This window comes from Larimichthys crocea, chromosome XIII, assembly GCF_000972845.2.
Source record: "Larimichthys crocea isolate SSNF chromosome XIII, L_crocea_2.0, whole genome shotgun sequence".
NCBI classification, from domain to species: Eukaryota; Metazoa; Chordata; class Actinopteri; family Sciaenidae; genus Larimichthys; species Larimichthys crocea.
The window spans coordinates 33117963-33133416 of record NC_040023.1 but is presented as its reverse complement, the minus strand read 5'-3'; the positions used below and the strand labels follow the sequence as shown (position 1 = coordinate 33133416).

Here is a 15454-nt window from a genome sequence, read left to right as displayed (position 1 = left end):
TAACAGGAGGACTCATTCAAGCGGACTGTTTAGATGAAATGTTTCACCAGAGCCTCTTCCTAAAATGGACAGAGCGAGCCTGCACTCCACGTCTCATCAGCCGCTTAGATTTTCCAAATGCCTTTCTGTTGTTTTTTTTTTAAAGTGAAACTTTACGTCAGTGGTCTGGTGGTAACACTCCCTCTTTATACTTTTTTCTTCTCATGTGTTTGGGGGAAATCCCTCCCTTGAGCATCAGAGGCGAGCTCTGTCAAGGGGCTCTCCTTTATACTGAAAAAGAAAGCAGCTTGATGCACGTAGCAACAGACTGAGATGTAAACATTTAGGAAACAACCAGCAACAACCAAACTAACAAAAACCCAATTAGTTTTTAAAAATTTTTTCATCTATATTCAAATTATTTATGGTAGTTAGAACTAAAATGTTCACATACATGAACCAAATCTGCACTGAATGGTTTATAAAACCCATGATTGCCTGTTTTGTCTGAACAAAAGTCCAAAAACCACCAAAATTTCCTCTCACAAAAGACAAAAAAAGTGCATAATGGAATATTTTGCAATTTTTACTGGAGGAAAAATGATTAAAAAGATTTAATTGATTGTCCAAACAGTTGATTTATTGTTTCAGCTCTACAAGAAATAAGTTTAAAAATCTAAAATGTTTGTTAGAGCTCCATAATAAAATCTCAAGTGTAAACTAGTGGCGTATTAGACTGTTTCCTTCCAACATCTAGAAGACTGATTATGCAGACTTGATAAAAAATTAATGACTGTGACGTGTGATTAGGTCGGTGTAATTAGTGGGATGAAAAATGAAGCGTACCGGGTTCTTTATAATCCCGGTACATCATTGTTTAAATGTCGAAAAACATCCACCTTGACAGGTTTAACGCTCGCTCGCTCGCACGTGGAAGCTCAAAGTCTGATCGCTTAATTCGTAATCATGCATCGCCATATCCCGCAGCTTCAATCATCGCTGCACCAGCACACATTTTGACTTGTCACATCAGGAAAAGCACAGGTAGAACTAATTAGATTAACAAGTGGCTTCATTCCAATGTAAGTGTCCCAGTAAGTCATGCAAGTGAGCCAGCATGCACAGTACCAGGAGGCTGGAGCCGCCTTCATTAATGTTGTTAATTACACATTGTTTTCCTCCTCTAATGACATCAATCAAAATGTCGGCCGTGAGAAATGTTTCCTCTACAGAGGCATCGCTCTCATTGTCCTTGGCGCACCCGATGAGTTTTGAATCTAGAGCGAAATTTGAACAAGTTCTGGAAACACTCGTACCTCGGTAACGGCATAGTGAGGCCTGCTCCCCTGAGGCCAGAGAACGGGCAGCAAACCGCCCTCCACAAGACTCCACCACGCTGCTGTACGTGGTTTGTCATGCCGTTTGATCACGCTCTCCTCTGTTCTTCGCGGCCGCCTCGGGGGAAACCCTGTGTTCCCCTACGATGAGCTCAGCTTGTATTATGTGACAGCAGACAATTGTCTGTCACGCTGAGTCATGCCAGGGCAGATGAGAGCTCACGAAAGAGCCCCTGATTTTGGGTGTCATCCAGCAGCGATGTGAATTGGATCGCTCTTTTGTAAGCGTCACAACATTGAAGACATTCCTCGGCGCTGAATGACTTGTTTCCAAAGTACAGAGAAGAATGTTTTCTCGTGCTTTGCGTACGACAGCGATAAATAATTCATACCTGGGAGAAAAAAAAATATTAAAGATATATTAATAATGTTCCTCTACAATGCTTTGTGACATTACACAGCAGCAGTGAAAGTGAGTCAAACAAATACTGAAAGACATGTGTTTCTATTTCCATAATAAGATGAGTAAGAAAGCTGATGGTGATGTTAACATGAACAGATTACGGCTGATTATTCTTATTACCAGTTAATCTGCCGAATATTCTTTGGATTAATTGATTATTTTGCTCATAAAATGCTAGAATATAGTGAAAAATGCATCTTCAGATCACGTGTTTCACCTCAAAATGTAAATCGATTTAATTTATGATGATATAAAGCAGAAAAAATCTTCAGTTTTTTAGCTTTTTACTCAAAATAATTGTCAATTAAATTTCTGCCGATCGAGGAAGGAGTATTCTTTGACTTTAGATCATTTTCATCTTTGAATTTCTAATTCATTTAACGTCGATGTCTTCCTGTTTATGCACAGCAGCACTCGTTTAAAGCAGACATCCTATAGATAATGTCTGTAGGTGCTTTAAGGCCTGCTGAGAGTCTGGTGATTATTTGTTCCAATAGCCTCGAACAGAATACTTTGCGATGGAAAACAGATGTGGCAGGCCTGTAAATGTGCTCGATGGCTGCTGTGTGTATTCGTCTCTGTCGGGTTTTATTGGTGCGCAAGTAATGAGAGAGTTGGTCTTTGGACTTCAGCGGACCAGAACTTGGTACAGAGTGCAGGTTTTTGGCAGGCTGCTGTATTCAGTGTGTGTGTGTGTGTGTGTGTGTGTGTGTGTAGTTTATAGAATTAGAGTTTCCATAGAGCCTGCAGAGCCAGCCAAGCCCTCGATGACTCACTCGCACATGGTCAGGGTAAATCAGTCTAAGATGGTGGGACTCCACAGAGTCTCTGCCTTTGTGTCGTTCTCTCGCTCCTCTTTCTGCACAGGGACCTCCATAAGGGGGAGGAAAGGTGGGCCTCACCGTAACCTCAATCATTCCAGTCCCGTCTGGTTAGTTATGTAACAATCGTTCCGTTTACACGTCGGCAAAAGCTCATTTTCCTCTCAAATTGAACGTAAATTGAGTTCCCCTATGTAATCTAAACAGAGGAGAGGAAGCTCGTTCAGCTTCGCCTCATGTGTTCTGCATTAACTGTTGCTTTTGTTTATTGGTACGAAGGAACCGTGATTACGAGCCAGGTTTTTACGTCTTGATGTAGTTCTCCATCAGTTCATCGTATGTTGTGCTCGGTGTCATTAAAAATCATCATCACCTGTGCACTGCTTTACTTTTGTGTGGCACGACTGAAATGTTAGTTTCCCGCTTTTTTCCCCCCGCCAAACACACACACATGCACTCCTCTGCCTCAGCAAGAATTCGGAGTATAGTTGGCATGTTTATTTTTTAACTTGTTGCCAGAAGGGTGGGGTGAGTGAACAGTACACAGAGTGCCAGAGTTTAGACAATCACAGGAAGGGTTCGGAGAGTCAGCACTGTTTTACAGCTCACCCGACACTTGTGACTTGTCCCGATGTTAAACCTTCCTTTACGCTCTGGATCCGTCCTGTTTCCCAAACTCTGTGCGCTTTGTGTGTTTCCCGTGCGTCTTTATTCAATGCCACTCCAGTTTGCCTTTTTCGTGAGAGCGCCCAATCGCCAGGCTCATCTAACAACCACAACTTGGTGAAACTCCAAGCATCACATCCTTCATTTCCCTCATGGACAAGCACAAGCTAAAGAATGCCGACCCAAAACACTCATCACAGTCTCACACATGGGTTTTGTTTAGCTCTAGAGCTAACATCAGCAGCGCTCTCGGTGGAGTTTTCATCGTAACTCGGTGCAGCTGGAAAAAAAGAAAACCGCTGCGCCCCGTCAGGAGGGGAGGCTGGAGAACAAGCTGTTGTTTCTACATGCAGCATAAGCGAGGGTGGTGATCCACCAGAGACATCTCTTGTTAACGCAAATGAGAATTAAACTGCAAATGGAGACACCGTTCCAATCGGAACGACACGCACATTTCCAACTTAAGAAGTACAATCAACGTGCAGCGGGGCGTGCGTCGTGAGTGTCTGGCAGCGACACGTTCTTGTATATTTAAACCAAAAGTCTCGAGGCAGTGCAGTTTAACCCCTTTGATTTCATGTGGACTGTAACATGGAAAGTGAAAGGGCAAAGTGGGACCTCTGTACTCCTGGTACTGCTCTTTATCGCTGCAGATAATCTGATTTATTACCAGCGAAAAATGAGCTTATAAACCAACAGGACTACAACCAGGCAACGGCCGTCTGACTCACACTCTGATGAATCATCAACTAATCATGCAGGAGGGAACAAGGGCTGTTTCATATGCCTCGTGCTGTCTGTGGACGTTTTCTATACACACCTTTTCTCTTTCTTCACTTGCTCGCTTGACGCTTTGTTTGCATGAATGGAACAAAGAGAGAGTACATATAGTTCTTTTCAGCGCGCAGAGTTTGTTTTGGGGACCGCTTAAGGAAAAACCCACGAGTTTGACATCAGTTTGAATCCCCTGAAAATCAGACACGGTCTGCGTTTGCAGTGCTTTGAAACCGGAGACACTAGGAACTCTGTTCCCATCTTCCACATGTGGATGCGAGCGGGTGGCCCCTGGCAAAGGCTGCCTTGTTGTCGCTTTCTGAAAGATTTATCATACACGCAGATAAACACACAATCGCTGTTTTTGTGTTCCTCTTCCCCAAAGAGACACAGGAAACAGTCATGTGCCAGCCTGTGATATGCAGTAAAATAAATATCTTTTTGCAAGTTGCTCAACACGTGTAGAAAAAAAAGCACAGCTGACTTGAACTAGCAGGCCTAAGTGACTTTTTGCTCACACACATCTGTTTATATATGTGTGTGTGTGGAGCAACTCTTAACCTACTACAGCAGTGCTCCGTAGAGGCTGTCTGCAGACCTCTAATGCATCTTTTAAATCGCTTTGTCATGATAATAAACTAGCTGATTAACTGAAAACGAGTCAGCAATTTTGATAGCAAAGCTTTGCTGCTTTCCCCTGATTTATATATAAGTGATTATTAATGTGCACCAACCTAAATATTCCCTAAATGAAATAGTTTCTGTTACTGAAATGATTTTTACAGAGGTAGCTGTTATAAATAATTGGAATTATTTGATTTTACTGATCTCCCATTACAAAACAAACACCGTTGTCATAGTGAAAGTGGGATTTCAAAAGGTTCTTTTCACCTTTAGATCGTTTGTCAAAGCTGAGTGCGGGTTCGACCATGCTGATTACTCACGCTGAGTCCTCTACTGGCCTGTGTTTGAGTTGCTGCTCGTTAAGCGATGGCCGTTGGAAGCTTGTTTGGACCAAAACAAGAAATTTGAACCCGTCGCTTTAGGGGTAAAATGTGATGGGAACTTTCATCTGTTTAACTTGTGTAGACAAAATCATTTAAATAATAAATGAAGAGCAGGTGAAAGGTGTTTTTATTGTAATGGCTCGTTAACAAACACAGTGCCCTGTTGTACTCCGGCATGTTTTCTGGGTCTATTTCTGGCGTCGGTGCGTTTGTTTACTTTAACTTTCCCCCCCATTATTCAACAGCCCTCCTCTTAGTCACCTTTTCCCTGCAGTGTTCACATAAAGCAGCTTTGTGAATGGCCAAACAAAATGTAGTGACGACTGGAAAGAGCTATAATTGGAGAAAGGAACATTTTAGACTATATCTATAGGGAATTTGGGAGAGCCCCCTTCTTTTTTTTCTCTCTCCTCTGAGTTTTTAAACAGTGAGTCATCAGGAAACCCCACCCACATGTGCCCACACAGGCTTGCCAAATGGTGTGTGTCTCACTGTGTGTGTGTGTCTTAACTAGCAACATACCATACGGATCAATGGACACTTGTACAGAGAATTTCCTTAAAGCAGGAAATGAGCGAGGTGATGGATTGTTTGTAAGTATAGCAGCGCCTTGCAGACAGAGGCAGAGGGGAAAACCTCAACGGTGATATGAACGAGATGCAGCCCCCACCTCGTTCCTCCACAGCTACAGCAGATGTGCCCATGTGCGAAGCCCTGAACCCCCCAACTGCTGCAGGGGAGCTGCTCTGTGGAAAACAGCGCAAGGCTGCAGCTGTAGTGGGCGGCTCCCAGGTGTCAGTGTGTGTGCATAGAGGTATATCTCAGTTTGTTGCAGCTACTTTGCTTAAAAAATAAAGAATTAAAATCTCTAGTGGTTACTAACAATGCACAATATATTTGGTTTTATTTACCCAGGGATTGTAATATGGATTTCTGCAGACGCCCCAGTAGAGTACAGGTGAAATGAATCGCTCACAACATTTAAATGTTCACTGTAAATCAGAAGAGAATGCTGTCAACAGTTTCTACTTGTAGCTATGTAAACTGTTGACAGTGTGGTCTGTGAGTCATCCGGGGTAATGGGAAGAGACAGAGATGTCAAATTAAATCACAAATTATACAAATGAACCATTCACCTCAATTATTGGGTTGGCAGCAGAAATCTCAGATACAGTTATCTCAACCCCCTAAAAACTGTCTGTATGTGTAGATGGCAGCAGAGCTAAGGATGCAAACTTGGTTGAACTAACTCTTTTAAAAGAGGTTGAGGGCAGCAAATATGATGTATTTATAAAGGAACAGTCTGATCAGTGCAGAACACACTCGTCGACCGTGTTGACACAGTAAGAGAATTGATTTTTTTCCTGTAAAGTAGGAAAAGCGGTCGAGGCTGCTCCATTAGTGCAAAGATCAGACAATGAAACTGTGTTGGAGTGTTTTTAAATCTGGAAATCTGGCACGGTGGAGTTGAAAAATGTTCTGCACACGGATTTGACTTCTGTGAGACTAAATTAATATAGTGCAGCTACTAAAACGTGGGAATGAAACACTGAATTTAAACTCGCATCTGCTCTAAAGTGACTTAAGATTTATGTTTTTAAATTGAGGTTTTTGTCTTAGTTCACGTTGCTGATTAACTACTTGGCATCACTGTTGCCAAGGTCTCATAAAGCTTTATTTTGACTATGTGGCTGCAGTAATTCAGCTGCCATATCTTGTAGAAATTATAGGCTGGTGTGTCCAGAGAAGCACACCCTCTCTTTCAAAATCTGCTCCAAAAAAGTCTTCACCTTTTTTTATGCCGTTGCGTCCACAGCGTGCTGGAAATGGCATACTTGCAGGCCTGACGACAAGGCCTTGGTTGTCACGGCAACGGCATAGCAAAACAGGAGGGTGGGGGGGGTTGAAGGGGGTGGGCTTTTTTCTCTCTTTCAATCCACGAGGCGGGGTTCGTTTCTCGTTACTGTGGTGGACAAAGATAGCTGTGAGTCATCCTTGAGGCTGGGAGCCGAGCCAACACATTCCTCCTCCTCCTCCTCAGATTTCTCGTCTCTATTATTCCCCCTCTTTCTCTTTTTCTTTTTGTGTCCTTCTTTTTTTTCTTCGCATTTCCATTTCACACTCCCCCCCCGCCACCTCCACCTCCACCACCAGCATCTCCCCTTCCCATCTCACACTGTCTCCGTCCAATAGCTCCCATTTTGTCTCTGCGCTTCAAAATGTGTCATTTACTCTTTAGTAACAAAACGCCTTTATAAAAAAAAGCTTTAATACTGCAGCCGGAGAGGGTGGAATGATGTGTAAACCTTTATTTTCCACTCATAAGAGCGCAGACATTTGTGTGTGGGCGGAAAGAAGCCACGGTAAAAAAGACTACACTCAAAAAAAGAGAGAATAAAGCTTGCCGAAATTACACTTTTTTTGTTTTTCAGTGCAGAATACGAAACGTGCAGCGCTGGCCCCTTTTTGGCACAAAGGTCTTTCCTCAGTTTGCAAGCTCGGAAACAACTCATGCCGCCTTGTTTTACTTGCAACAGATCCTCCTTTATCTCGATGAAACAGGCTGTGATTTTTTTTCTGCTTTTATTTACCTAATTTCCCAAATGCAATCTGCAATTTGTTTGCTCATCTGTTGGCTCTCGGCCATTCTCAGTATCACATTTGTTGCTCTCATGCTGACTGGGTATTGTATTGTAAATATTAATAGGGCCATTCTTAAAAAAAACAACAACAGAGTGACTCCACACGTGTTTTCTGAGTGCAGGCTGCGAGGCTTCAGAGCTTTGATGGAGCAGAATGTAAACTCAAAGTCTGAGTGTATTTATGCTGAGGACCTCTAATTGCACACAACGTACTGGACTGTATAAACAGGTAGTTCCAAAAAAAATGCCTGCATGAAGAAATCTCAAACACCCTGCACTTGATTATGTAAATAGTATATGAGAACGCATGTCTGCAGGCGCATACATGCACTGTATGTGCGAGCGCACTAGCTGAAGTCATAGAATAAATATCCCCATACATACACACAGTGCACAGATGTATTTAACTTACATGGTGCTGCACACCATGGTTTCTGCAGCCAACACTCCCACACACGGTGCAGAACAGACTCAGACATGCACAAATACACCCACATATACACGTGTACTTAAGAGAAACACACACACACACACACACAGTCTTCAGACGCCACACACACGGTTGTAATTCGACATCCAGGAGCCTAAATCCTGGAGATGAAGCCAGAAGCAATGACGGCATGTTAAAGAAGAGTACAGACGAGTCTACATGTGTTAAACTGAACGGTATTGTAGCCAGTGCTCATTGTTGGTGATGTTTTATTTATTTCATCTTCATGTTGAAATATTAAAAACATATCTGGTTTAATTAATCATATGTTAACAGCTCAATCCATTTAAATATTTGCTAGTGTGGATGTTGTATCCCACTAAGTATGAAGGCTAAGCTGAAATTATTATTACATTCTTAAAATTATGGATTCAGATCTGGTCCACATCCACCTTTTTAATGTGTATCAAATCCACAGGTCATACAAAATAAATAATTTCACAAGCCAGTCAGAGGTGAGTCCATATTTATAAAGAAATAATTATATATTTTAACAGCTGCTTTTGGGAAAATAAATAAATGAAATGCACTTTTTTAATATGCCACAGATGTGTTCCTCAGCCTTCTAATAGAATACAATGCTGTAATGGCGTAACGTAACGACCGAATTTGGTGTGTTCATAAATTCAGTTTCTGTGTCCAGATCTGGATCAGAACCACACACAAAGCGCTGCACAGTGAGATTATATAAAGAGTTGCTCCCAAGCAGTAATAATGACGACACTAATACTAACGCCTACATTGATGCCCAGATAATGAGGATCCGGGGTTCGTTTTTATGCCTGTGGTCAAGTTAAATGATCTAACAGTTTCTGTGCAGAACAGAACGTTCTAACTCATTATACCGCACTTCCCTGTTCCTCTGTTCTTCCGCACATTAACGTCGTCGTGATTTCTCTTTTTACATTTGTTTAATCTCACTGGAAATTCAGTCACCCTAACAGCCCGACTGTTGGGATGTCAGTGTGTCAGTTAGTCGGTTCCTCCATGAAATATCTCGACAACTATCCGATGGATCGCCGTGAAGTTTTGTACATATATTCATGGTCCTCGGAGGATGGATCCTAATGACTTTTCCTGTAGCGGAAGAACAAATGTTTGCAACTTAATATGAAATATGTCAAGATCTAAGGTTTTCATGTCACACCATTATCAGATCAAACATTTTAATGTCCAAAACTTTGTTTTTGATCAACCCGCCTGCAAAAAAACTTTATACCTGCTATTACGAGAATATTTCAGCTTAGATCTAGCGGCGTTTCTCAGTAGGACCTCACAGAGCTGCTTGCGTGGCTCTCGGTCTCGTTGTCACTGGAGTGTAATTGGTGCATCTCGCAGGGCCACTTGTGCTGAAGTAGCGGTGGCATGAGGGATTTCTATTAAAAGCATTCATCAACTTGTTACACTGTAGATCATTCGGCTGTAAGGAAACACCCTCTGCCTTGCCATCATATTTGTGAGCAAGCACAAACAGTCAAACAACACGTCTCCATACCAAACCCACTTCTGTCCATTAATTCACTGCTGGAGCCGATCCACTGGGCCCATTAGCACTAATGAACGTCACAGCAGCCACGCTCACGAGCATCCTTCTGCCCCCCGAATCAGACTGTTAAAGTGTTTCATTGAAAAAAAAAAGGTCTTTACAGAGAGCTGCGTAGTTTCAAGTCTCAAGTTGTAAACAAACGTGAAGTGCGTGTGTGTACACACATCATTAATGCATTTACACTTCCCAACCTATAAAAAAACACATATTTCTTTGTCTCATTACAAGCCTGTTTTGCTTGATTTGAGTTTATTTTTAGAGTAATAAAAAGCAATATGTTAATGAGCAGCATTGTGGTGATTAAAAAAAATTTAAAAAATCCCAACAGCACTCTTGGAAAATTAGTTTTTATCACACCTAGAGAGTCAAACACGCCTGGGGGAGCACGGCCCAACCAGAGGTGGTTAAACGCCGTTATTTTGTTATAGTCACAACAAGATAACAGTAATTAAAAGATTTTACAGCAGCAACCACGTCTCGACTTAACCTCAGCTACTAATCTGTCTGTCTTGTAAGGCGTTTTTGACACTCATGAGTGACACGTTCCCATGGCGTGTGTCTGTTTTTACTGTTTGCCTCAGTCTTTAAAAGTTGAAGAATTCAGGGAATGTTTGTTAGGTGCGTGTCTTCTTGACACATCCGTGTTTTTCTCTGGCATAATCACAAGTACTTGTACACCTGGGTTGTAAAAAGTCACATTCTCGTGTCTCTAAAAAAAAAAAACAGTCGAGAGGAATCTCGCTCTATGATCTAGGAAACATTCCTCCAGCGTGTTAGAGAGAGGCGTTTTTGTTGTTTAGCTTCTACTCAAAATGGTGATTTAAATGATGGGCAAAATTTATAAAAGGTACCTGTCAGTATAATAAACTAATAAACTGGCAACCAAGTGAATGTTTTAAATGAAACATCCACGCGTTATTCACCCTGAACACAGCCTTTTCTTATTTTAACAACTACGTACGTTTACAGATATGAATTGAATTGGTGCATTGCTGCACAAAAAGGAGTGTATGAACATCTGGCCTCAACATCTGCTCTGGAAAATGTCATTGCAGAGTAACTATAGAATATATATGTATACATTTAGCTGCCAGTATATTAGATACACCTCCAGTGTGGCACAGTGAGGGTAAAATAAACACTAGAAATTCAACTTCATCGCAAACTTTCGTTTTCATTTTGGACACTGTAACCTTCATAAAGATTTATTGCTTTAGGTCGATGCACCCAATAAACTGACCACGTGTAATCCGTTGTAACACATCATGTCTGATCGTGTGTGTGTGTGTGTGTGCTTCCAGGAGCTTCTTGTACGTGTCTGTGTGTTTGTGCGCACAGGCCGCCATGATGCTTATTTGATTTGGATCCGTTCAAACACCGGGCTGTGCCTCTTTGTGTTTTTTTTTCCCTCTATCCGAACAATGTGCAGTCTGCCAGTCCTTTTCATATAATTAGCCGTTCAAGTTCAAGTTCTCAAAGCATGATAGTACATCTGTAAAACATCATGCATATGTTTTCTCTGGATTCGATTTTAGACTTTCTCTGGACATAAAAGAGCTCATTCATTTTTTTTTTTTTTTTCAGCTTTCTCCACTTTCATTTTTTCCTTCTGTTTGTCCCCCGAGGCTGCCAGCTATAATGTACTTCTGCTTTTCCTCCAGTCCGTCTTGTCTCCTTTGTCCCGTCTCTTTTCAGGAAGCGGGATTGCATTTTCAGGCTCTTCTTAATGCCTTGTTAGTGTTGATTGAGCGCAGTAATAGATATTGATCGCTCTATCACAAACCTATAAATTACAGTTTCACTTTTGTTCCGAGGTAATGGCGTGTGAATGGACTCCCATCTTTGTTGTAAATCATTTATTATTCTGCCGCGGATTAACGTTATCTCGCCTTCTGTGTCAAGTGTATCTGTAGCTCGCTCTTGCCTGCTCGGGCCTCACACCCGGCTCGCACTGACCGGAGGACTCTGAGGTCTGTGCGAGCAGCCTGGAAGCCATCTCCTCCAGCAGATGGCCATTATTAGTGACAATGAAGACAATCCCACAGGGCCAAATACAATAACAGGGAGCCCATTTCCTTCTTGGCTGTGCATGAACCACCTATACTGCTAACAACCTCTCTCTCTCTCTCTTCATCTTCTCCTGGGCTGGCACTGTATTGTTTTTCCACAGTTGTATCCAAGTTTTTTTTTCCTCCACTAACCAGAACTCTAAATTGGTTCCTGTGGAGATGTTAAAGGAGAGGCGGTGCACAAATGCACAAGCACATGCGCAACAAACGTGAATTCTCCTAATTCAGCACAGGCTCCCTGGAGATGAAGTTTAATGGGCTCTTATTCAGTATGAGGGCTACAAACGTCACGCTGATGTGTTGGCCTGAGTTCAGCTCACATCAACACGGGGCAACTGCTGTACTCGCTGCACTGTACAATGGTAGCCTGTGTCATCCACGACTTCTGTCACTGTCGCTTATCAAGTTTCACTTTGAGCAGAAATAAGTGTACTCATTAGCAGATTTGAACCGTGGCTCCAAAGTAACATACTCACTGGGTGAATAGGATAGACTGCCTCTCAAAGAAAGCTACTTTCAGTGCACGAATCACATGTTTGATCACAGGGGAAGTATAGACTGCTTCACATAAGTCGAAGGAACATTTAAAAACACAATGAAAATGGAGATAAAGTAGGATAAGTGGTGCGTAATCGTGGGTTAAATGCTCTCCAGCTACTTTTCTCAGCTGTAACAACAGTGGGCTTTTTTTAGCAGCACTGTTTTTTAAAGCGAGATGAGATGAATTTCACAGCTCCTAAGAGGCCAGATCGTGTCTGGACCGCAGTCAAAAAGAGCAAAATTATGTAATCTGTCAAAGAGAACAATCCCTGAAAACACAGACAGGTTTTAGAGGATGAGAGGCCTCTTCTTCCAGCAGCAGTTATACGGCGGCGGGTGTATACGGCAGGGGGTGACTGCAAACTAACCTCTGCTTCTTCGCGTCTTTACAGGAACAGTAAAAAGGAGTCTGACCTGGAGGCAGCTCTCGTCAGGCTGAGGGACCTGGAGGCTCTCCTCAACTCTAAAGACGCTTCCCTCAACACCGCCTTGGGGGAGAAGCGAGCCCTGGAAGCTGAGGTGAAGGACCTCAAGGCCCAGCTGGCCAAGGTAAAAACAATTTTATTTTTTATTTGACCTGAAGCCTTACTTTGTTGTTGCTGAAGGCAGGAATTTTTTTTTATAGCTCAGAGCAAATAGAAGCTCATTCAAGTTTAAATATATTGTGACATAACGGATCATTTCCGCTTACATGTCACTCTAAATGTTAACAGTAAACATTGTGGTCTCGTTGCTTTTTGCATCTGGCTAACCTCAAAAGACTGTGATTAAGATAGAGGGGGATTTTTAAGCTCCTTGTTGCCACCTGTTAGGAAAGTACAGTGACTGATATGTCTCAGTGCGGACGCCTTCTCTAACTTTTACTGTGTAAACCCTCCAGGCAGTTGATTATGAATGGGGACAAGGTGGCGCAGCAGACAAGGTTGCATTCTCTGTTGTTTGTTTTATCAATGAATTTTACCACGGGACTGACGTAGGTACAGTTGTGGCCTTGCTCCACCTACTGTCCTCACCGACGAACTACAGGTTTTCTCTTAGAAAGTTCCCGGCTCAGACAATGCTGCACAGATCACTCTCTTGATTTTCTCTTACACGCTTCCCTCCTCCCTCTCCTCACAGTTGGAGGGTAGCCTAGCCGATGCCAAGAGGCAGCTGCAGGATGAGATGCTGAGGAGAGTGGACGCCGAGAACCGCCTGCAGACCCTGAAGGAGGAACTGGAGTTCCAGAAGAACATCCACAGCGAGGTACTCGCTCTTCACCTTAACCCGTCTATTTTTATTGAGCGGTCTAAGTCATCCGTCCTACTTTTTCATCGTTTCCGCAGGATATTGATTCACTTCCAACCACCTGCTCTGTTTGTTTTTGCAGATCTCTCTCACAAATGAACTTTTGTGTCTTATTTTTAAGATATTAACGAGTTTAAATGAAATGCTCAGACTTCATCTCTTGACATAATGAAGTCATGGTTTGCACAAAGCTACCTCGTGTTTTCCAAATGTAAACATAATGATTAGGTGTTACTTGAAGGTCAACAGAGGAGTAGATTTCTCTGTTGGCGCTCTGTACTTCTAAACAAGTAATTACTGCACCGCGACGGACTAATCAATGCAATTAAGTTCATTGACCATAGCAGCACCATAACAGGTGTAGCGCTTCATAGTACCTGAAAGAATTAAACCAAACATCGATACAAATGAGTCTTTCCGTAGTTTAATACAGTAATAAAGAGTCGAGAAAATCAAATTAGCTTCTAATCAACACGAGTCAGAGTTAGAGGAGTCATGTGAAACTAAAAGCAAAGCTCTTGAGACTGATAACCACCACCAACCCCGTCTACATCTGCAGGAGCTGCGTGAGTCCAAGCGTCGCTTCGAGTCTCACATCGTGGAGATGGACAGCGGGCGTCAGCAGGAGTTTGAGAACAAGCTGGCCACTGCCCTGACCGAGCTGAGAGAGCAACACGACGAGCAGGTCCGCCTCTACAAGGAGGAGGTGGAGAAGACCTACGCCTCTAAGGTACACGGACAAAGTGGAGACTGATAATCAGTTAGCAATCAGCTATTTTTTGTATTCGTAATATTGATTTACACTCAGTCGAGGTAGAAATTCCTTCTGTGGCTCATCTCTTGTCTTCTGTCTATTAGAGAAAGTGGTTATGGCTGCTAAATGAACGAGGAATGTGGATAAACACAACAGAAGTTTTTGTCATTGAAACATGCTTGAAACCATCGTTAAAGCGCTGTTTGCTTTACTTGGATCACTTAAGAAAATCAATTTAATTAGTTTCTAAATGAGTGAACTTAACAGGACAGATTTGCAAGAAGCAGCAAGCTAAAGAGTTATTTCTTTTAATCGTGTGTTGTTATAGACCAAAGTTTGTTGAAAACCACATATGAATAATCTAAAAACAAAAGCGTCGAAGTCGATTAGAGAGAGATTCTCAATCCAGAGTTGTAATCATTCCACTCATGCTCTCAGATCAGGAGATTTGTTGGTCGTCATAATTAACAAATATAAATCAGATATATCAACACTTGTGTACTATTGTTTGTGACTCTTAGGTATAATATATAGAAATGCATATACTGTGTATTTTTAGTGGATCTATACATAACAACTAAAGTAAAATGATTTATTTATTTAGACGTGTCTTTTAGTTTTATATGTTGAAATGACTTATATTAAAGTAAACGTGGCGTCCCCTGAATGCACCTCAGTTTTGGTTCAGGCAGTTCAGTTTTGCTGTAAACAACTGCTGATGGTGGACTGTACCATCTCTCTCTGTCTCTGTCTCTGTCTGTCAGCTGGAGAACGCTCGCCACTCAGCTGACAGGAACAACCACTTGGCGGGAGCTGTCCATGAAGAGCTGCAGCAGACCCGCGTTCGAATGGAGAGCATGTCGAGCCAGCTCGGCCTGCTGCAGAAACAGGTAAACACGCTCATGCAGCTCATCAGTCACACTGTCTGTCAGCGGTTTTACCGGCCGCGCTGCTGTGCGGATGACTGATATTGTCATGAATGCTCCCCAACACTGTTTTCAACTGTTTTCTTCACCTCCTAAGCACAACAGATTTTAATTTAAGTGTCATTGAGCATTTGCACTGTTCTTAACTGACTA

General features: G+C 42.3%; 1 protein-coding gene across 7 annotated transcripts in view; it reads left to right on the top strand.

Moving 5' to 3' along the window:
• The window catches only part of lmna (lamin A), a 31263-nt gene that overhangs the window by 11887 nt on the left and 3922 nt on the right, over positions 1 to 15454 (top strand). For all 7 annotated transcript variants that reach the window (XM_027286272.1, XM_027286271.1, XM_027286270.1 and 4 more), the window contains 4 exons: positions 12727 to 12883; positions 13454 to 13579; positions 14181 to 14351; positions 15140 to 15265. In XM_027286272.1, coding sequence (XP_027142073.1) covers positions 12727 to 12883; positions 13454 to 13579; positions 14181 to 14351; positions 15140 to 15265 — 580 coding nt within the window. The remainder of the gene's footprint in view (positions 1 to 12726; positions 12884 to 13453; positions 13580 to 14180; positions 14352 to 15139; positions 15266 to 15454) is intronic.